General features: G+C 38.7%; 1 protein-coding gene across 7 annotated transcripts in view; it reads left to right on the top strand.

Annotated features, from left to right (window-relative positions):
* Positions 1 to 24,393, top strand: part of Fhit (fragile histidine triad diadenosine triphosphatase) — a 1,324,198-nt gene that overhangs the window by 1,128,474 nt on the left and 171,331 nt on the right. For all 7 annotated transcript variants that reach the window (XM_042680216.1, XM_042680219.1, XM_042680218.1 and 4 more), the window contains one exon: positions 17,172 to 17,240. In XM_042680216.1, the coding sequence (XP_042536150.1) occupies positions 17,172 to 17,240 (69 nt within the window). The remainder of the gene's footprint in view (positions 1 to 17,171; positions 17,241 to 24,393) is intronic.

The raw sequence follows: 24,393 nt of genomic DNA, 5'->3' as shown, positions 1-24,393 counted from the left end.
TCTTCCTTTTTCTCCTCCTCTTTCTCTTCCTTCTCTTCCTCCTCCATACCAGCCTTTCCAGTGCCAATGATGACCATATATTTGAATTGGAAGATATGTCTTGTTTTGTTCCTCATTCTACTGCCTCCTTTCTCCTTGATCCTAGGCTTTAAAAGTTCTTTGACTTCAGTCAAGTTGAGAGCAGGTGGCACTCACTCAATTTTCCTTTCAACCTTGAATCCAGATCTTTTTATCTTTTATTTTGTTATCTGCCTTGTGTAAGTCCTTCCATTGCAAAGAGTGACATCTCTACAGATCTGCAGGCTCCCAAGGATGCACCCACAGATTTGTGTAAGGTATTACATTTCTACTCCCTGTTCAAAACAATGGATTCAGCTTCTTAGTTGAAGCTAGGTAGAGTCCAATACAGCTAAATTGCTAAGGTTGAGAACAGAAATGTTTCTCCTGGCCTCTTGGGGGAAAATAAAACAAGGCCAAACATTCATGAGAAATATCCTGTAAGACAGAGAATTTGTTGTTATTATACAGGTGATACACAGAGGGGTTACTGTATCATAAGTCAGATAAAAAGACATTTCTTTTTTGTTGTTGTTATTGTTGGTCATGGGGCTTTTGAACTCTTGGCCTGGGCACTGTCCCTCTGCTCTTCAGCTCAAGGCTTCTACCACTTGAGCTACAACGCCATTTCCAGTTTTCTGGTGGTTTATTGTAGATAAGAGTCCGTCGGACTTTCCTGCCTGGGCTGGCTTTGAACCATGATCCTCAGATCTCAGCTGCCTGAGTAGCAAGGATTACAGGCGTGAGCCACAGGCACCCGGTTAAGAATACATTTCTTTATGGACAATGTCACCCTTCTCTTGCGCTCTGCCAGTTTTTCCCTCCCATCCCCACCCACAAGTTGTATAGTTCATTTTCTACATAGTGTCTAGTGAGTTACCACTGGTTCATTTCTTCACCCTTTGTTCCTTCCATTTCTGTGCCTCCCCCTGCCCCCTGTCCACCTCTACCATTGCTATTCTGGTTTGAAAATTTGGTCAATGGTTTGGCAAAAATGTATTCTCAGACATGTTACAAGTGTTTGAATGAGGTTTAGGCTTAAGTTGGGTGTGGAGCATCTCATCTGGGCAAAGGAGAGTGAGTGAGAGATAGTTTATGGAGAGGCAGGGGACATGGATTCCAAGGGGCTCTGGGTAGATGAACTCAAGGATGATGTTTGGATTCACTGCCAAGGGGCTGCAGCCCACAACTTAACCATGGTGTAAGAAATCAGAGAGGTCAGATCCTGGGGAGAGCCTTACATCTGGGCAGCCAGCAGCCTGTGCAGCCTGTGTCCTCCTGGGAAAAATGGTGTGAATCAGGATTATCCCCTCATGGTCAGGCTGCTTGTGTTGCATGACAGAGCTAATGGGGAGAATGCAGTTTTCAGAGCCTTACTAGATTTTGTTTGTTTTCTAGTTAGATTTTATTATGTGTGGACAGTGGAGAAAAGAGACTAGTTTTCAAGAGGAATAAACTTCCCTCAACGGCAATGCAACTTCTCTACAATTAACATCCTTCTAGTGGTCACCTCTTCTAACTCAGACACATTATTAGATTGTTAGACTTTAACAAGCTTTATTTAGGAGAGAACAAGTACTCCAGAGCGGGTGGTGTCTTCCTCTCCCAGGCCCCTTGCCATCCTCACAGAAGCCCCCATCTCGCTCTGCCCTGATGGCATCTTAGCGCCTGCAGTAGAGCTCTGAGTCACATGCACCCCCTCTTTGATGCTATTTCAATGCAAATCATGGGTAGTTCCACCAAGCAGACATACATGTGAGCAACTGAACACTACGAAATGTGAAAGAAAATGCGGGATATCACAAGGGCATGTGCTGCTGCATGGGGAGAAAAATGGAAGGAAGAGGTAAGGGCAACGAAAGGATAATGTAGAGCATTTTTTTTTTCAGGGAAAGAAAGTGGTGAAGCAGGTGAGAGCATTGGTATTCAGAGAGCAGCCTTGCTACTTCTGCTGGACGTGCGCGTGACTCACACCATGCATGTTTGATCCTCTTCTCCCTCACAGCGAAGAGTACTATTAAGGGAAGTTGACAGTTTAGGAACAATCATGTTACACTATTATACGCACAAAAATAGAGGCTATCAAATTCATTTCTAGGAATAGTGACTCCAAATTTTAAGGCCAGTTGGGTATTCCCTCTCTCCCTTCCACCACCTCCTCCTCCTCCTCCTCCTCCTCCTCCTCCTCCTCCTCCTCCTCCTCCTCCTCCTCCTCCTCCTCCTCCTCCTCCTCCTCCTCCTCCTCCTCCTCCTCCTCCTCCTCCTCCTCCTCCTCCTCTCTCCCTTTCTTTCTCTCTCTCTTCCCTTTTATCATGCAAAGGGTCTCCTGGTGAGAGCCTGCATTTTCTTATATCCTAACATTTTATTACCTACTGTATTTTAAATATTGAATAGGCATGTTTCTCTCCTCCAGCTTCTATTCCTCTTAATCTATGCCTTTAAAATGTAAGTATTACATAACTGTGGTATGCTAGTCATAGACTCAGATGTTGTAATTATAGCTACTCATTTGATCAAAAGAAATGCAAAGCTGGGCACTGGTGGTTCATGCCTGTAATCCTAGCTACTCAGGAGGCTGAGATCTGAGGATCATGGTTCAAAGGAAGCCCTAGCGGGAAAGTCTGTGAGACTCTTATCTCCAATAAAACCACTGGAAAACCGGAAGTGGAGCTGTGGCTCAAGCAAGAGTGCTCACCTTGAGCTGGAGAGCTCAGGGACAGTGCCCAAGTCCAGAGTTTGAGCCCCACAACTGATTTAAAAAAAGAAAAAGAAATGCAAATGTGAATGCAGGTGTAATTTTAGGTGAGGACAGGGAGTTGGACTAGGCTGAGACGGGATTTACATAAGGAAAACAGAGCTTCTCAGGATGGATAAACACTTGAACAGAGACTGAGGTGAAATTAACTATACAAGCAGCTCACATTGACTGAGCATTTTTCATTTTTGGTTTCAGGAGCTGTGCTAAGAGATTTCTGTTTATTTGATCTTCTCAAAAGCTATTTGGAAAAAGTACTTTATTACTTGCATTTCATGCATGCGGGCCCCAAAGCTCAGAGAAATGCAGTTGTTTTCCCAGGGTCCTATAGGAAATGAGCATTGGATTGAGGATTTCCTTCTACCTCATCTGACTGATAACTTGACCCTCAACCACCATGCTTTACTGCCTAAAGACTGCTTCCCTGGTGGGCAGGGAAAAATTCCCAATTCTTTCTCGCTAGGGCTTTGAAAGCCATGGGTGCTTATCAGAAGCTGCAAAGTTCCTTTGAGTTCAGAATATGTGTGTAGAATCCCAGGAAAATGAGTCTATGCCTGTCCATTTTATAAATTAGTCTGCAACAGAATTGTTTTTAAAGACAGTGAGCTCTTCAGAATAAACTTAAGGCCTGGGAATGTGGCTTCATGGTAGAGTGCTTGCCTAGCATTGCCTGCAGCACTGGGTTCAATTCTTTAGTACCACATAAACAGAAAAAGCCAGAAAGTGAGTGTTAGAGGGCATCCTTTGAGCAAAAAGAAACTCCGGGAGCCAGAGACAGTGCCCAGGCCCTGAGTTCAACCCCCAGGACTGGCAAAATAAATAAATAAAATAAACTTAAAAATGACACAGGTCCCCTTTTGTCAGACCTTGAATTCATGGTACCTTACCTGTGGTAGTGAAGGTGTGATTGATCGCTGGTGCAGGTGTTAATTTCTCAGAAGCAGAACTTGACTCACAGGCCCGGCATGGCTTGTTTTGTGCAACTATTTTCTTAATGATTGTTAGTTAATTGCATTAATGGATTAAGTCAATATTGGCAAGAGCCAGGGTTCAGCAGTGTCCTAAACCAACACCAAGAAAACACATTCATTTTGCCACATGTGAAATATGCAGTCAGCCTTTGGATGACCTTCTTCACTCAATGTTAATTCTAAAGGTTGAAAGGTGTAGAAAAATCATTACAAACTCTCCGTCTTACCTCACACCTTGCACAGCACAATCTGACCCAAATCATGAAGGAGCTTTCATGCTAAATGTCCATAAGAGGTTTTCACCACTATAAATTTCTGGTCTATAGTCAGATTCTTGGCAAAGTGAAATTTTCATCTACAGTCAGCTGTGTGTCCTCCAGTAATAGCGAGTCTGTGTTGAACCATGGAGACAGAAGCAAGGGATTTATTTTGAAATACAAAGATTTGGTCAACAGAAGTCCCATACTCCCATAAATTATACAGAAAAAAAAAAAAACTATCAAGTTCTCATACCTGCTTGTTTTTGGACTTTGCTCCTGGAATCCCTTTGCCTCACTGAGCAACAAAGTACATGATGAGAAAAATGAGGGTTAGTTTCAGGGCTTCCCCACTCCCTGATTCCTTTTTTATTACTATTGCCATAACAGTATTCATTGTGCCTCAAAGCCACCAGACAGGGCCCCACAAATCTCTCTGGCTTCTTGTGAGGGAGCCAGGCTGAGATGATATGCAGCCCTCTATGATCCCAGAATCATCATTCTTGACCCAAACTGAGATGTGATTTAAGAGGTCCCTATAAAACTCAGGATCATTGCCCTAATCGGAGTCATTTATTCTGTCTAAAGCTATGAAATCAGTGCTGGTAAGTTGTGTGAAATTGGTTGGGACTGTTTATTCCACTGAATTATACAATTTTCAGTTTGAAAACATTCTTGTTTTTTGGAAATGTTGTGTAATTGGTTAGTTTTAAAATAAAATTTATTCTATATACATCCCCTGGTATTATGGGATACAAGTAGACAGAGAAATGTTTATTTTAATAAAACAAATTAATATATATATCTTCTCACATAGTAACTCTTCGTTATGTCTGTTTTGTGGCAAGAATAATTAATACTTGCTAATAGAGCCAGAATCCTACATGCATACAGTTGATGCTCCATATCATTGGGTTGAACATTGTGGATTCAGATCGACATAGGCTGAACATATTTTACTAAAAATTGCATCTGCACTGAGCATATAGAGATGCTTTTTTCTTTCCCTTACTCTCCAAACAGTAGAGTATAACAGCTGTTTGTATGGCACTTACATTGTTTTAAGTATTATCAGTTATCTTAAGGGAGCTCTCAAACATAAAGGAGAATTGAAAGAATACAGGAGTGTATGCAAATTCTGTACTATTTAGTATGTACTCATGAGGAGCCATGGAACTGATCTCTCATGGATACCAAGGTAGATCTATAGTACTAATATTATAATATTAATATCAGACTTGTTCATAAGCCCCATATCTTTTACTCTGAATCCTGTAACCTGTATCTCCACCACTGTTTTATTCTCCATCGCCATACATTTGGCTTTTTATCCTGTATATAAGTGAGATTGTACAGCATTTATTTTTCTTTCACTCAATATATATCCTTTAGTGTTCATCCTTACCATAGTAAATGGCAAGATAGCCTTTCTTTAAAATGGTGAATAATATTCAATCTTATACCACAGTTCTTTTTACCCATTCATCCATTTGTTGGTACTCCATTGTTTCCATATTCTGGGTATTGTGAATAATTCTACAATGCACATAGGGTAGAGATATTTTTCTAAAGTAGTAATTTCAATATCATGTGCTATTCTGGCACATTGAATAGAACCCCTGCTCCATTTAGCAGATCTGTAAGTTGAGATTTATTCCATTCTAGAAGAGGATTCATTTTTAAACATTTGAGTCTGCTCAGTTGATGTAGAAGAGAAATATAACCTTCAATAAGATAGCTCAGCCTGATTCTACTTCAGGAATATTAGAAAACAAAACAGCATATGTACTTAGAGCAAAATGAAATGTGGAAAGAAATCCAGTGGAGAAACGTGATAACATTTGAATCATGTGAAAGATTGTATTTATTCTGCATGTTTTGTTTTGTGAAAAACATCTGTAAAAATAGCTGTATTAACTGGATCGGAATACTAATTCCACCTTTTGCTTGGTGCAGTACTTTTTTACATCTTCTTGGGCTTTGGTTCTCATCTGAAAATTTGAAATATTATGATAGAGGATATTTAAAGTGAGATAATTTAAGTAAAGATTTCTGTATAGTATCTGACACAGAACGCATACAATTAGTACTGTTACTGGGATGTTAACATATCCTTCCAAAATAAAGATGGGAGGAAAAAAGAAATCCATAAAGAAATAAAGGAGGACTCTTGGCTCCCAGTTTGATGTGACTCTGTATCATCAATGTTTTCTCATAATTCATTGTCAACAAGTGTCTGTAAATCCTCAAAAATACTAGGCATATTGAAATGGTGGGAGTCTTATATTCAGCTTAGGTTAGGAAAGATGGTCTTTACTTGAAAGATTTTGCATTAACAATCAAAGCTAGGTGAAAAATCTTTGCAAATCATGGATAGTGGGCAAAGAGTTTTATTAGGAACTTTTAGCCATTTACCCTAATTCCTGTGGAAAGCAACAGTATTGACTCCAGAATGTTCCATGCAGACCTGAAGATACTGACTCCTACCAAAGAAATATGGCACCTCACTATTTAAATTGAGTCCTGCCTGACAAAGTTTATATAAGTAGTGCCGATCCACTAATAAAGTGGGCTGATATATCACAAAATGCCATTTCATTTTAACACATTTCATCTCTGTTCTACAGAGGCCAAATATCTAGAGGTTGTCAATTTGTGAAGAATCTTTGTTCCTCAACTTCTCCTGGCATTTATTTCTTTCTAGTTAAACAACCCAGTCATAGCTGCTGCACAAAGAGGAAAGAAATGTATCATTATGATGCTTTAGTTATTTTTAAAGTGCATGCTTTTATGAACACAATTTGCAGAAATTATTTGAAATAGATGAGCCTTTTGAAATGATAATGACATCAAATTCTATTAAATAATTTGCCTAAAAACTAACTCTCATTGAAAATAATATATCACATTAAGCTTAGGATTTACTGAATTCATTTACCTCAGATTGGCTAGAATTCTTAAACCATTTGTCTGATTCTACATCTGTGAATGGCCATTTGGCAGTATCCTGACCCCCTCTGAATTTAGAGTTCTAGTTTCTGTTCTCTTTGTTAACACTGGAAAGAGAATTAGCACAAGGCTGGCCTTCGTGGTTGACCTTTCTGGGTAGCTCATCATTTTTGTTTAAGCCTGATCTGAGAGGCAAAATCTGTAACAGTGGTGCACCCAGTTAGAGCAATAATTAGGACATACCACCTCCATAATTACTGTGTTACAGTCTTTGGAGGGACATAAAAGCATGTCCTATCTCTTTAACAGGACAAGTAGCTAATCCCCATAACATTTCCCCCCTTTGGATAGATATTTCACAAATTTTTTTCTTTGTAAAATATTCCTAAAGGCAGACTTAAGCAATAATGCACAGATTATGGAAATGTTGCTCATTAAGTAGAGGGTAAGATTTCTAAAAAGCTACGGAACTGCTTCGAAACATGTAACCTCTATTAAAACTTTCATTTGAATGTTTATTCATGGAGCAGTAAATGTTTATTAGTATACATTTTATTGAATCATAAATTAAAGAAACTGTAATTATGTGTACAGTGAATAATAAAGCAATGTGCGTTTGTCACGAAATGAGTAAGACAAGGAAAAATACCACCATTGCTCCATTTACATCCAAATCCTTTCATGTATACCCAACAGAAAGGCCTCAGAGAAACTTACTTTGGATCGATGTTCTGGTATGGTGTGTAAATAAAGCATACATATTCTTGGTATTTGGTCTTGCAAAGAGGTCAGAAGCTTTCTAAAGAGAGATATTTGTTCTTCTCTAGAGAGAGAAAAAGAGAGAGAGAGAGAAACACTATGGCCGATGCTAAAGTTAGTGCTGAGAAGTAACTATGGCTTTGGCAGCTCTGATGATTGCCTTTAGGTTATTTCTCTGTTTTAGGCACTTCAGCATATTTGAGAATTCACATATTCCTTGATATATTCATTGTGCACCTAATGGCTCTTTGTAGGATATAGCCTCATAGGCCCAGGAAACACCAAGCCCAGGAAAAGAACACAAATAGCCAAGAAAATCAATCCATATATGGTTAAACTTTTTAGCGGGCTATGAAACTACAATAGCAGTTGTCCATCATTTAACCATCTACTCATTCATTCAGGTCCTCATCTATCTGTTTAACTATCCATGTATCCATCTGCCCATCGTCAACCTAGCCACTATGAGATTATGAATATGTTTTCTGCCCTCAGGGAGAGGAGTTTAGAGAAGGAAATAATCAGGAGAAAAAATACAATAATGAATATCTCAAAATTCCCAACTAATGAAAAAAGTGTATTTTTTTATACTTTATAGTTAAAAGCTGTCATCAAACTACATAGGAAGAATGAGAATTTCCCTGAAGAGTCTAAAGTCTACATAAATGAAGAAGACTTTGAAATGGTTCTTGAAAACTGGAGGAAGAGGGAGAGAAAGGAAAGGAAAGAAAAAAAAATTTCCCCTATCAACATACATTCTAAACACCATGATTACAAAGATAGCTGATAACATACAGTTTTGGTAAATCAAGGAACATGCTCTGTATCTCTTGAAAGTCATTTTACTGTAGTTCTCAGTAAGGCACTCTCTTTGCACAAAAGCAAAGAGGACAGATTTCATAAAGAACCTGAATTATGTTTTCTTGGGGGACCAAAAAGACTCTTTATACAAGAATAATCCACCCAATGTTTCATCTGTCTTGTTGCACAAGCAGTTAACCTAATGTAATAGGGATGGCTCCAACTAAAGTTCCTGAATGCTGTGTTGGCATGGTTTTGCAAACATTGCTTGAGAGTGTCAACTTCTTTAAGGGAAATGGTTATGAATTCACTCCTTGCCAAATAATTTTAAGAGCTTAGAGGTGGATGTCATGGAAAGTTAATCAAAGAATATGTGTGGGAGGTTGAAATCAAATTTGTTAGAAATGTCTTCTTGGTCATAGGCCTCCCTTGCAGAAGAGGTTAATACCTTAAAGAAGAAGTGGGCCAAGAACTTCTACCAAGCTGACTTGAACTATACTTTCACAACTGGGCTTTGGAATAATTGAGCATCCTCATTTCACTTCCCCAGGCCTCCATTTCTTCATCCATAAATAATGACATGATGTTGGTGATATTGGTATTGATGTCGATGTTGCTGACAATGATGTTGAGAGATGTTGCAGATAAAGTGCTCACTTCAAAGTAAGCCAGACACAAAGAAGCATAGGTCCCATGGTTTCCCTTATTTGCAATAACTAGTATACATCTAGGATAATCCCACCATCTAAGCAGAAAAGGTCGAAAGCTAGTACATATGACCATATAAGATGATGCTAAGGGAAATGAACCCCAGGATATGGACACATGAGGTTTTTTTCTTTGTTGCTGCTGTTTTTAATATTTAATATACTCTGTGATTTTTTTTTTGTTTCTTTTGTATGTTCTTCCCCCTATGGTATAATCCCTGTTGTCACCGTATTTGATTCTGGTGCCCTGCATCATTTACATACATTTTTCTAATTTGCGGAGGGAAATAACAAAATGCTGAAACAAGGATACAGGTTCGCCCACTGTAACAATGAGATGTACAAGACACTATGTTGAAAATGAACTTTACAACTTTGGGTGGAGGAGAGGGAGGAGTTGGGGAGGTGGGGAGAGAAGGGATAGTAGGGGAAAACAAAGGAGGGAGTAACAATGCTTGATAGAAAATGTACTCATTACCTTACTCATGTAACTGTAACCCCTTTGTACAGTATCTTTACAATAAAAAAATATTTAAAAACTAAAAATGCTCACTTCTACATATACATTACCCATAAATTTTAAGAGCTTAGTAAATAGCCACAACTGTTACTCTTAGGATGATAATAATCAAAAGTACTCGATTTCAGAAATTGCTAATATGTTTGAGGTTTTTGTTTTTACTTAGAACCTGAAGGGTTCTGTTTACTTTCTCCCAAAGCTGTATTCTGGATGCAATGGAGGTTTAAGGGTATTGATAGAATTAAAAAAAAATAGTGGCCTAGTCTGTGAGAATGTCAAGTCCTTTATTCCCCCCTCCACTTGGGACAGATAAAATACTTAGAATCATTAGAAATAAGATTTCCCAAAAGGAATATATGACTTCAGTTCACTGAATCCTAGTAAGTTTTGGTTTCCTCATTAAAAAAAATGGAGGTAATAGTTCTTACTTTATAATGTTTTGGGCATAGAAGTGTGATTTTATATATATGTGTATATATATATATATATATATATATATATATGTATATATAGAATTAAGCATAGTGACTAACATAGTATTCTAACAAATAGATATATATATATATTTATAATAGTTAATATTATGACATAATAATTAGAAAATGGTAGATGAGTGAAGAATATTATATTACTATAAATGTAAAAGTGATTTTTTGTTACGTTAAAAATGATATTTTGGCTTGACATCAGTGGCTTATGACTGTAATCCTCTTGTGGTTTGAAGCCAGCCTATGCAGGAAAGTTTGTGAGACTCCAATTAACTACCACAAAAGCTGAAGGTGGAACTGTGGCTCTAGTGGTAGGACACTAGCCTTGAGCAAAAAAGCGCAGGGATAGAACCCAGGCCCTGATTTTAAATCTCAGGATTGGAACACAAACACACACACACACACACACACACACACACACACACACAAAATGATATTTTGGTCATTTCTTTATAGAGAAGAAGAGGCGATATTTGGGGTTCATTTCACAGTCCAAGCAAGGACCCACCTCTCTCCAGAAGCAGAGCCTGTTTATTCCCATTACTTATCTAATAGCCTTAGAGTAGTTGCAATGTCTGTATAGTTAACTTACTGTTACAGGAGAAAGGAACCCTGGGATGACTTGTTGAAACAGTAAACGGTTCTACCCATTGGAAGGAAAGAAGAGGGGGTGAGGGGCGATGCCAAAAATCTATAGTAATTTGAGATCTAGAATCGACTGGTGGAAGCCAAAGGAGTGAAAAACTACAGGCAGGATAATGGGAAGCGAGACTGTGTTAATTCTTCAGGCCCAGATGTTCCTCTCCACATGGCAGTAACTCTACCACTGTTCTTTCCTTTAAATCCATTAAAGAAAGAAAATGGAAGAAGCCACTTGAAATATAATTGTCTCTCCTTGTTCTTGTTTGGGTCTATTACACAAACAGTAGGGAGATTTCTCATTTTGTTCTGTTTATTGGAGTGGGATTTGTTTTCTTTTTTTTTTTTTAAAGGAAAAGTTTCCTAACACCTGCCTTCTTAATTCACAGTGATCCCTTTACCCACTACCCCAAGTGAGTAGATTTTAAGCAGAGTGGATACATTCTCATGTCTACTTTGCCCTCTTATAAACTCACAGTTAAAGCAGGGAAGGTGACGGAGGCTTCCATTTACTCCTTAGGGAGTGATGCTCACATGTCATCCCCCTTTCTTTTTCTCTTAGTGCTTCCAGTGTTTTAATCACACACATGATAGCAAAGGCTTGCTTTCTTCCTAGCCACCCTGTTTGTGAGGGATGAGTAAGGAAGTTGATCTACTTTATCTCTATTCTTTTTTTTTCTTTTGCTCTGAATTTCAGTGCAAGAGCTTCTTTTAACAAAGAAAATAAAAATATTCTCTCCTGGGTTTATCCAATGCCTATCACGCATCTCATGCAAGCCAGTTCTTTGGGATACTGATGTGCTTCTCATGCTTGCTGTGTTGAGGAGAGGAGAAATTGATTGGCAAAAGAGATGCATCGACACTTGTTCAGTTCCCTGAGCTTCTGTTCTCCTGGAGGATGAATTGGAAAGAAAAACAGAAAACTTTTAAGCCTGACAATTATTTCCACCTGTGAGCTTAAAGGCAAAAAGGAAATGACAGACACATAGTCAGGCTCTCAGAGTTCACTGCCACCTCCTCTAGTATCAAACGCCATCGCCTTGCTTTTTAGTGGGCTTGAAAAGACCTTAATATTGAGAAAATTTGAAATTTAAAACTGTCTGGTTGCCAAAAGCTCCTTTAAACTCTCATTGTGGTTGGGAGCAATACATCATGAATGCTGTGTTGCTTAGATGATGTACGGCTCCAATATATCATGGGAGCGTCATTCCTCTCGTGATGTATTATTATAACTCACCGTTGGAGCGCTGCCAGTGATGTATGGCTTAAAAACACAATTGTTAAGTCACAAAACTCTATAGGATCTCTACAGATTTGAGAGGCATATTTTTTTTGTTTGTTAACTGAATTGTGTCCTTATCTTTTCTCTCCCTTTGTTTCCCTTCATGACTGTGACAGTTTGGATCCTCTCTCCACCACCCTCCTCCCCCTGAAAGCATTATTTCCTGTTTCATGAAAGGCATACAAACTTCCTGAACATCACCAGGATGATGCAATACTGAAAAAAGGGTGAAACCATCACTGTCTCCAGCGCCTTTTGATTCTCCTCCATGGACGAGGCTGGGGTGTCCACAAAGCTCTCTGAGCAGCATTATTTCTAGTGACATTTATTTCACATCTAAGTGGCTTTGAGTGATTTCAGGCTGACCCTCAACCTAGAAAGAGAAGGTGCCTTCTCTTTGGTGCAAATCCAAAAAGGCAGAATCCAGCTATATCAAAAACACAAGCTTAGAAATGGTGACAGCTTGAAGAAGAATATACTCAGCACAGCTCACTGAAGAACTTAGCTGTCTGCTTTATAGCAGAAGCTGGTTGTCAAAAAAAATGTTTACAGAGACACTGTCATGTAATATTAGCCTTGCCAGAATGCATTGAATACTTAGGATCTGCCAGCGTTGGGCCTAAGAATGTCATGTACATAATTTCATATGTAATTTGTACAACAATTTCATGTGTTAAGATAGTGGTTTTAGGATTCCTTGAAAGGTGACAGAAGGTTTAAGAAACTCACCTGGTGAAAGACAGTGTTCTGGTTTACCCTGGCATTTTGTCTGTGTGACTTGTACATCTCTGAGATCTAGGACAGATAGAGTAGGAAAATGGGTAGAAAGCCTGGAAGACAAGGCTTTGGGGTTTGGGGTTCTCGTCTTAAACCTATCATTGTTTTCGTATCGCTCTTAGGGAAGTCACTTTCCTCCTCAATGAAATGAAATTAGATTCTGTCAGTTAGCAACTCCCTAACATTTTCTGATTCTAAGCCTTACTGTTTGAGGATGGGATTTTTTATGGGGGTCTTTTGGTTTTGTTTTCAATAATAATAAGTACTTTTGCAACTGAAATTGTATATGGGATCTCAACAAAGAAACAGCTAGCAGAACTGCTCTGGCTGAATCGGGGCTGGGGCACGGAAGCCTGCTCTCCTGTCCTGTGAAAGGTTCTTGTTTTCAGCATGAACCATCCCTGGCTACTCCCGGGTTTGAATCGAGAACAGTAGGACCTCATGATTGCAGTTTGAAAACCAATGATGAGCCCTTCATCTGTCCTATTTCATGCGAAGGTGGCCAAGTCCATGAACTTTCAGAGTATGAGATCCTAAGTATTAGAAATGATACGCTACTTTGTAAAGTGCTGCTGCAAATGACATCTTATACTACTCCAATCATCTTGCCCCCAGGGCCCAGTAACTGTGATGCTTCCTGGAGCAGTCCTCAACCAATGAGGACAGAGCTACTGTACAGATAGTTCAGCTTCCTCACCTCTCATGAGGGATAACTTCAAGGTGCATGATTTGTACTGCCTCCTAAAATTCTCTAGCAGAACTAATCTCCAGTCATGCATGGCAATAACTTGCTTGATTCCATGTCATTTACTGGCTGCCTTTCTTGCTTTTTTGACCCTTGCTCCCTTACTGATCCAGGTTCTACTTCTTTTAAGGTGTATTTTCTGGGTCAGTGCAGACAAGAATACTATTTATATTTGTTTCCCTCTGACAGAAGCAAAGGAATCATTATTGCTTAGCTATAAGAGTAACTGGGGATCTGAAATTTTTCTTCTTTGCTTTTCTATTTGTAACTGATTTTCTACGCTGCACATATGTTAATTTGATGCTAACATAATAATCTTTTAAAAATAGTTCTTGTGGGTTTTCTTTTTTACTTAATAATTTTATTACCTTTAGTTGTACAAAGGCATTTCAATGCAACACGTCAGTTTGTGAGTATAAGGCATCTTGATGAATGTCAACTTATTGTATAAATACATTTTGCTTCTTTTAAGTTGAGAATATTTGGTCGTTTTCTAAAATATCAGAGAAAGAGCATAGACACAATGCCTTAGGTGAGTCTTGCTGTGGCAGAATATTACTACCTTTGTAGAAGTATTGTAGAGATGACAAAAAATATGTAAAAATCTACAATAAACATGTCAGAAAGTACTCTCCAAAACATCAGTGGGCCAATGAATATTATGAGATTTTATTTGACTGGAAAGTTATGTGGGTAACATGTGTTATGGGACTTTTAAAATACTCTTATCACTCAAGCCTCTAAACTGCAGCCCCACTGGAGAATGCAGATGCTCTGTTTGCACTTAGAAAAGTCATTGTTACCACCATCGAGTAACGTGAAATCACTAGGAGCTGGTTATGTACATTCACCTTGATCTCTGTTACTGGGAGTATACTACTCCATCCAAGGCAGTGTTGATGGTCTCTTCCACAACAACAAGGCTTTGAGATGGTTTGGGCATGATGGCATTCCCTATTCTCTGGGTGGGTTGTCAGAAGCATGTCACTGAGGAATTTATGCCAAAGTATCAACATAAGGTAAAATCTATGTCCTTAAGGAAAAATTGCCTAAGTAATAAGCTGTTTATTATATGGTGTCATGGTGTGTTTCAAAGGGCTACAAACGACCAACAGTGGCATTTTCAGGGTGAAGTGGTTACAGAGCCTATAGAGATAGCGCCAGTGGAGCAAAGTAAATAAAATGAGGTAAGGGTAGGCTCCATCCAATGACATTCCCCCAAGATAAGTTCATGGCCAGCCATATTAGCGGTGGATAATAACTGACCTATCACCAGAGACCATGGTGAGAGTACAGGAAACCAGAGACACACTAATGAATAGGTCTCCATAGAATTCCAAAGGGTAGGCAAAACAGAGAGGCCTTGGTGCCTACGTTGGCACAATTGGCAGGAGCCGGGTTAGAAAGGAAGCAGGTGGATGGTTGTAGGCAGTGGCTGCTCTCAAAGTATGGCCTTGGCCTGCAGTGATACTCTCAAGTATCACTTGTGAGCTTGTTAGAAAGGAAAATGGGGACAGGCTGACAATCTATACTTTACCAATCCCCAAACACATTCTGAAGTATGAGAGTTGCTCATCCAAGCCACAGAAACAAGCTTTGTCAAAAGCAGCATTTTCACAATGACCCCATACAAAGAGCTTCTTGCTCATGTGGTTATCAATCCCTCAATGAGAGTTCTGCTTGGTCTTCAGGTTCAGTTTAAACATATGTATACATTGTGAGTAATCCCACTGCACCTGCATATTTTAAGTGCTATTTGCTAAGCAATGTGCTAAACATTTCCTTAGCAGATTGAATCCTAACAACTCTATGTAACAGGAATTTTTGCAATCCCTGTTAGAGATGAAGACATACAAAATACTTTGGCAGCCTTCATTCTCATCTACCCTCTCTACTGGTTCTCAATGCTCCAACTAGGACCAGCTCCCCACCACTCCAATAAATTTTGGTTATTCATTTTCTTCTATTTTCCTCTCATATTTTCCCATATATTAATTATAATAAAGGTTTCTCTTGGTCTTCCTTTTAAATCATTCAGGTCATGGCTTCAGTCAATGTCAACCAGAATTTGGTTCCTGGCTAGTTTGGTTTTTGTTTCTCCCTCTCTCTATGTTCTTAGAATTTTTGTGACTGACGTCCACCCTTGCCACAGTTGCTGAGGGATGTCTGTGACTGACTTCATCGTTGACCTGAGAATATATTCCTCTCCTCCCCCCCCCAACATGTCACTCTTTGGAGACTATATTATCAAGAGCCAACTTGAAGTTCTTCTCTGCATAATTCACCATAGACTGCCTTGCTCCCTGCCTGTGCATTAATAGCATATCATTTCCCTTCCTTATACACAAAGCCACAGGAACACTTAATCTTACGTCCTGTTGAGGTTCTTTGAAGGCTGGTGTCCTAATCACAGTAATCATGGAGGGGTGGTCATGATCAGGGATGGAGTTTGATTCTTTGCCTGCCTCATGTTTAAGCTTTTCATTTTCATATTCTTCTCTATGATTTGTAATAAATGCCAAACATAGCTCAAGGCCAGGAAAAAGGTTTAACATTAGCCAAGATACAATGAGTGCTATTGGGAAAGTAAAACTTTCACATGGCAGGTTAACCTTGAAGAATATATATATATATATGTACATATATATTGTATTAGATCTACCATGAACCTTAATTGACAGTTAATCCATAAGAACATTGCTATGTATACTACCTATATCTATCATAGACTAGAGAAATTGGTCGTTGAAAAGATTAAATTCACAGAATGAATTATGAACAAATGAAGAACAAGGTAGCCAGACCCAGGTGACCCCTTTCCTGTATTAAGTCTTAACATGTCCTATGGGGCTGTCACCTCTCTGATCATTGACTTCCTCATCTGTAAAACAGACATAATTTTAAAACAGGATTTTTAAGAATGCTATACAAAATAATACCAAATATACAGCTTTGCTCTCATAGTAAACAACAACTTACTGAATCATAATCGTTTACATTACTCTTCTATGAGTATTATTCACAGCTCTGAGTTTGTAGTTTGATCTTTATTACTTCCTCCTCTTTTAGGCAGTTCTCTGTGAACCAATTCTTACCTTTTGTCAGTTGCAGAGTCACAATAGCCATCTTTTAAAGCACACTGTCATTTCAAAGCCCTGGCTAAATACAACCAAGAGTGACAAGTCTGAATAATTTCAGAGAGCCTCTAAAATACTCTGGCATTTCACTCAAATTCATATATGCCACCAACTTGCTCTCTCTTGCTTTGTGCCTGTCTGTTCTCAGCAGATTTCATATAGAGTTACTAAAGGTGAATATCATCTTCCTCTGAAAAACAATCCTGCAGAAATCAATGTGGAGTAATTGGGCTCCATGAAAACATTACTGTCAAGTCTAAGAATATATGGGGAGATAATCACATTTTATTTATTATTTATTTATTTTTCTTTCTTGTACATTTGCAGCATGTTCATGTCCACGTTCTTCCCAGGAGGGCTGGAGACTTCCGCAGGAATGACAGCATCTATGATGAGGTGAGTCTGTCTGCCCTCTCAGATCTTCTTATTTGATCACAGGAGCTGTCGATGTGATGAAGTCAACCTAATGAACCAGGTATCACCCTAGAGATGATTGAAAATGGGATTCTACTCAGTATCACTGGCAGAGTGGCAATAGAGGCCAACAAGATAAGAATGGCCATTGTGGGAACCCAAGATAAATGAATTATAATGATTTTCTTTTTCAAATGAAACCCCGTAACAACTGTATGTGTCTTTGTGATTTCTGCACTGTCATTCACTGGGACACTAAAGGTTTGTATGGTGATATGGGCCTGAATCTGTAGACAAGAAGACATACAGTGCCACCAATGGAACTCTAGCAGAAAGATAATATGATCTTTTTAGTCAAAGAACATCTATTCAAAGTGGAACTCGATAGGTTTGAATGATTGGAGTATAACTTGCTGTATCATAAACATGTCAGTAAGTAACTGATTTCTGGGTCCTGTCATTTAAAGATATAAATGGCAAATGAAATGAGCACAGCACAAATCAGCAAGAACCAGGTGACCTAAGGTGCTGCTGGCGTGAGAACCTTCTGATATTCATTCGCCCTGTGAAAAACAGATAGCCTATGATAGGTTAGAAGGAGATAAAATAGAAGTCATCTTGGTTTATCTACTTATTCCAGACATGTTCCACACATATGAGAGTTTATGAAATGGTGTGAGTGCCCTAGAGTGCTTAGCTGAAAAGAGCCGTGGGGTTTGTTTTGGGCTTAACAAGGGAAAGTGCTTTGATTGATTAGGAATGTCCATCATGAGCATCAAATGGAAGGGAACGATATTCACTTTCTGTTTCATACTTTGGCTCCAAACCTTTGAAAATTATTTCTGAAATGCCAGTACTTCTAGAATAAATGCATTTTAAAAAATAATTAAAAATATTTTAATAGTTTTGAATAATGTCAAAAATAATTCTGAACTCAGGACTTCACACTTGCTGGACAAGTGCTCTGCTATTTAAGCCCTATGCCCAGTTATTTATGATTTTTTAGTCATTTTTTTAGAAGGGATCTTATATTTTTGTCCAGAGTGGCCTCTGACCACAATCTGACATAGCTAGATGGCAAATGTGTGTCACCACGACCAATTTATTGATTGAGATGTGGAGGTTTCATGAACTGTTTTGCCCATACTGGCCTTGAACCACAATGCTTCAGATCTCTACATTCTGAGCAGCTGGGCATGAACCACTATACCGAGTCCCCAAAATGCATATTTCGTGCTAGTACTAGGGTTTCAACTCAGGGCCTGGATAACCTCCCGTTTTCATTCAAGAATTGCACTGTATCACTTGAACCACAGCCCTGCTTCTAGCTTTTTTTGCCTGGGCTAACTTCACACTACAACCTTCAGATCTCAGCCTTCTAAGTAGTTAGGATTACAGGGGTGAGCCACTGATGCCCAGCTTCAAAATACATTTTTTTAATTTTTTCTAGTTTTTCATAGGACCCTGCCAGATAAACAGCTCCCACCCCCACTGTCTATCATAATTGTCTTCACCTGATCTCCAAGGGTCACATAAAGTCTATCTTTTTCTGTGGGTTGATAGGGTTTCTTTGCAGTAACTTATCATTGAAATAGTTACCAAACTCCGCAAAAAGACTGCAGGGTCAGCATGTAATGATGGAATTTACCATTAAGTTTTCTGAGACTCACTGGATCATTTGCAATGACAAGTTATGACTGTAGAATGTATGTTTCACGATCTCATGCTTCTAAGAGCAGATTTGTGGATTTGTGTTGGGTGGAAATCTCCTGGTGATGGTACATCGGTACTGGTTTGTGAGCCAGTTGCTGAAAAATTTCAATGTGCCTAGAGATTATGGTACAGTAGCCAGTAAAGATATATAGGCAGCAATCAATTATTATATATGTCTAAGAAAACTCACAGGAGATTCTGGCACATGACTGGGTATGGGAATAGACTCTGTCAAATCTGGGCTTTCCAAACCCATTCTATAATATTACAACTTGAACTCATTTCATTGGATGTAGAGTACAGGTTTGGGGGGTTGGGTAAAAGGGCCAAGTCTATATTGGAAGAATCAGAGTTACAGCATAATTATAAAGAGATGCATTTAAAAATACAAGTACTAATCTTATTAACATAAACTTAGGTTAATAAAATGTTGCCAAGCACAGGTTATTTTAATGAATAAATTAGCACATGATTTATAGACAAGTGAATGCTTCTAGAGTAGAATTAAAAGTGCTTGAAAACACTGTTTTCTTAGGTTGAATGGTCACCTTGAAATCCTGTTTATTTTCCAAATGCAACAATGACAGAACTGCATGGACATGTTTCAGTCCAGCTCAAGTCATGATTGCCAACATTGTACTTGGTGTGTGACCTTTCTCTACTCTTACAATCTTTGTCCTTGTCTGCCTGCTCTGCAGGTATATCTGGTCCTAGCAAAACATATTTTATGTATTTGGAGGAGCATCTCAAAACTAATTACAAAGAGTTATGTTTTGAATCATCAGGCAATTCAGATGTAGTACAGATAGTGTCTACTGAAAAGAGATAATTATTATTATTTTATTATTATTATTACAAGACTATAAGGAAACTGAAATGAGGTTCATATCCCAGTGCCACCTTCTATCATGACACTGAGAAAGCTGCTTGACCTCTAGGTTTTAATTCTCTTGCCTTAAAATGTAAATCTTAGGTTCAGAAGACTGTCATTAGTATTTCATGACATAATGTGTCTGAAATATTATTTCAAGGATTGGTCTATGATAGTCATTGATTAATAGGAGGTAGTTCTCAAGATGCTATTATTAGTAATTTTCTTTTTAAAAGTAGCAATGTGAGTAAATGGATGCCCCAGATTTTTAGCCAGTTCATTGAATTTTCTCACCCAACACTTTTCCCAGGGACCATGTTTCCAATTTTCTCTCTGCTATTTTTGTACATTTTTTATTGTAAAAATGCTGTACAGAGGGGTTACAGTTACACGAGCAAGGTAATGAGTACATTTCCTATTGAGCATTGTTGCCGCCTCCCTTGTTTTTCCCTTACCATCCCTTCCTCCCCTGCCCCACGGAAGTCGCAAAGTTCCTTTTCAACATAGTATCCAGTACATCTCATTGTTATAATGGGTCAACCTGTATCCTTATTTAAGCATTTTGTTTATTCCCTTCCCCTCCCTGAATTAGAGAAGTGTACATACAAGATGCAGGGCACCGACATCAAATACAGTGACAACAAGGGTGATACCATGGGGGAGGAACATACAAAGCAACAAAAAAAAAATCACACGGTACATTATAAATACTCGTTCTTGGTTTAATCTTCCTCTTTTTAAAAAATGCTTCTCCGGTTTGAATACTTAAGGAAGTAAAGTCTAGAAAGAAAGAGGCATGGGAAGCATGAAACATTGCTCAGGCATTTTGGTACACGATGTAGTGTACATTAGACTGAGTGATCTTAATCGGAAATGATAGGGTGATGAGGTATGGCATTCTTTATACTGATGAAATCAATCACTGTGGATTATGCATCTCTTCATGACATGCAGCAAACAGACTGCCTCAGAGGGTGATGGGTGGGAAACAGGGACTGTAGGAGATTGAGCTCAATAAACACAAGGGTATTTCTACCACTGCAGCTGTAGAAAAGGATGCTAGAAAAGAATCTGAGGTTATGACAGCTAGAAATGTTGCCATATTTTTTGTACTGTTTGTAGAAAGGATGGGGATATGCTGGAAAAGATTCACAGAGACAGAGATTGGAGTAGTAACTTCTAAGAGATTGGAGAAGATTTGATGGTGATTTTTATACAGGTAAAAGGATGACTCGAAGAGCGAAAGCAGTGAGTGTTTTTAAATATCAGTGTGCTAATAGATAGAAATGGTATTAAAGATGTTCTCTGCATCTCCAGAAAGAAGACCTGGAGTTATCAGGCTACAAGAAAGCAAATGTAAATCCATCATAAGGATAGATCAAATTTAGAAAGAGAAAAACTTCTGAACAGTTTGAGTACATGGTAGAGGCACAAGCTTTCATCATTAGGTGCCTTCAGGTAGAGAGTGGATGGTCTTGATTCTTCAGGAGGAGTATTGTTTGCTCATTTCATGGACCATAGGATTCTGCAGTTCTCGTATTTGCACATATGGCCCATTTGATCATTGCCTCCATGTTTAGGCTCTGCAGGTTCTATGACAAACTGGGGCAGTTGGGGGTAGGGGTGGGGAGGAAGGAAGGAGGTTGTTTGTAGTACAACAGCATTTTAGTTTTACTGCCTAATAAAACATGTTCTTTTTGTTTAGTACACGGAAGTACAAGATGTAACTCTTGACTTTTATGAGATCTCATCTATTGAATTTTCTCATTCCCAGCATACTTCCTGCTTTTTGTTCTCCAGCTCAGCATGACCTAGCCAGAGTCCATGGACTTTGCATGCCTTCTTATATGCGTTTTATTACTGCCTGCAAAGTATTTTTTTAATGGTGTGTTTCATTTTTTGACTGCAAAGTATTTTTAAATGAGTTTAAATGCTCTTAAAGCATGTCACTCATTCTGTAGGTCAGTAGAGCTCCTATGAGTCTCCCTTTCTTACCCTAAGTCGCATTGCTTTTCTGGTCCCTAAGGTGAAGTTTGAAATTCCATTTTACCACTTCTCTCTGCCACTGAAATGTTACTATTCCCAGGATCCTTTGCCTGGTACACCATGTATGCCATTTATCTGTAATGTCCACTTCACCTTCCTACTTACTCACTCATTACTGTACCATGGCCCTGGGTAAGTTATTTAACTTCATATATGGGTCCTGCTCACCACTCCCATAGCTTTCATTCTCTTTCATTCTTTGTTTGATTTTGTCAACTATATTATTACTGTTCCCACGTCAGACCCCTTGAGCATGTTCTGAACCTGTAACATCTATCATCTTTCCTTCTCCACAATGTAGGTTCATGTCTTTATCCAAACCTCAGCTCAAGTCATGGGCATGGCTCAAACAGCCCATTTCACTGTCCTGCTCCATCTAAAACAATCTATCCACTATTCCTTCACTGGTCTCGTGTCATATGTCCATGTTCATATCCTTCTTTACACCATATCTAAAATGATTTATTAATTTAGAATCAAAGCCTGCATCCCTCAACTGCTGCACCTGTTCAGGCACAGTGGGATCTCAGTGGGTATTAAGTGGATGGGCAATGAAAGAACAGAGGGTTTCACTAGAACTTAGAATTCTCTAGTATTTCTAAAATAATTTAAAAGGAGAGTACATCTTGCTTTCAGAGGGTTGATTCATTAACTCGTAGATATACTGTTTGAGACTTGAACATTGTGTCACAGATGTCTGTGGTTAAAGGGACATTGAAACAACAGAATCATTTAGTTGGAAATCGGAGTCAAGAGGCTGAGCATTGTGGCACAGCAGAAAAAAGTTGGAAAAGCAATTATAAACCCTTTCTGATTTCTAAGCAAGTCTGGCAAGCACACACCCATGATAGGTAACTGGTCTCCCTCAAAATGTGTCTGCCTGTAACAAATGCAGATGAAAGTAGTCTTAAGAATTATTTCTCTTTTCTCTCTGACATTGATGACCATCTTCACTTGCTCTTTCTCCCGTTTTATGTCTTGACTTGCCCGTATGCATTTTACTTACTATTTTATCTACCTCATTTCAGAGCATGAGCCTCTCTTCTCTCTCAAAACTGAGTTCAAACTCCATTCTTTCCCAAACAGAATCTCTTCTAAAGCCTTTCCTTTATGGCTCCCCGTGCATGGCTTTCTTATCTGTAGCTCATAAACCCTGCAGTAAAACTTCAAATGTTTTGTGACTTATGTGAGGCCCTCTCTGAACTCAGTGGGCCTTCTATTATCTTGATAAGTTGATGAAGATTATGATAATGACTCAAATGGGTCCTTGGATCAAAAAGCATGTATAGCTAATGTGGAGTAGGGAGACAACTAGCACCTAATGTCATGGTACATTTTCACATTAATTCTGTAAGTCTTACCCTAGCTGTGTCTCGAATAAGCAACTCTCATAACTGTATTGTGCGATTCATCAAATGTTGATGGGTGACATTGAATGGTTGTGATTGAATACCGTATATAAAAACCATTACTGATGAAGGCGATGACTATTATTAAAGCAAATGGGAATAGCAATCAGCAACTGGACAAATTCAACCATGAATTTCATAGACAGAGCAACCGTGGGTTCAAGCATGTCATGGGAAACAATTGCTTGGTTTAACACAATGCATGAGCAAAATCAATTTGCTAAAATGCAGGTCATTTGGCCCTGAGGGCTGGAGAAAAACCATTATATTGCTGATGATATTTATTGTTGAACTTGGATCTCTTTCACAGGCCATTTGACACTGGACTCGAAGTCCATGGGTCCCTAGTTGACTCTCCAAAAAGGAAGGAGTGTTTCAGTGAGATAGTTAATTAGCTTTTCTTCCCTCTGGGTTCACTGATATTCTCCTACTGAGTGGAAAGTTTCTGAGTGTTGGAGACTTTTACAGTGAAAACGTTGGTATGTCTTATTCAGTACAAATTAAGAGCCTCCACAGACTTTTCTAAATTCATGTGGACTCTTATTCCAAAGAATCTGGATATAATATAGCCAATAAAAACATGTAGTAGTCTAGTTCTACAGTGTAACCCCTGGTGCTCCCTTGTCCACTCTTTAGCTATTATTTTAATGCTAAGAGAACTAGGTAGACGTTGGTTTTCCCTTCTGTATATCCATAAAAATTCTATAGTCTTTCAGGAGAAGAAGATTAAATTAACAGAGAAGTGTTTATCTGGCTACAAGTTATTTCTACCCATTTTTTCCTCAAAGAAATAAATATTAAGAGAGTAAACAAGTTAGCTTTAGCTTAGTCATCATTTTAAATAGCATCTACACAGTGTAATGTGAATGCTTGGAAACACGTAGAACTTACTAATGATGGTACACCAGTTCTCACCAGCACATTCCAGGATAATGGGTGAAGAAACACCCATACAGTGATATCTCACATTTAATAATCTAATATGAAATAAGTAATAATCCCATACCACCATGGATGGGGAGAGGGTTAAACAACAGGCATGCAAAAACCAAAGGAATTAAAGGAAAATAAAGAAAAGGGCATGTTCCAAGAGGTA

This window comes from Dipodomys spectabilis, unplaced genomic scaffold (assembly GCF_019054845.1).
Source record: "Dipodomys spectabilis isolate Male_0828 unplaced genomic scaffold, ASM1905484v1 ptg000054l, whole genome shotgun sequence".
Taxonomy (NCBI): Eukaryota; Metazoa; Chordata; class Mammalia; order Rodentia; family Heteromyidae; genus Dipodomys; species Dipodomys spectabilis.
This window is presented reverse-complemented; position numbering and strand designations above follow the sequence as displayed.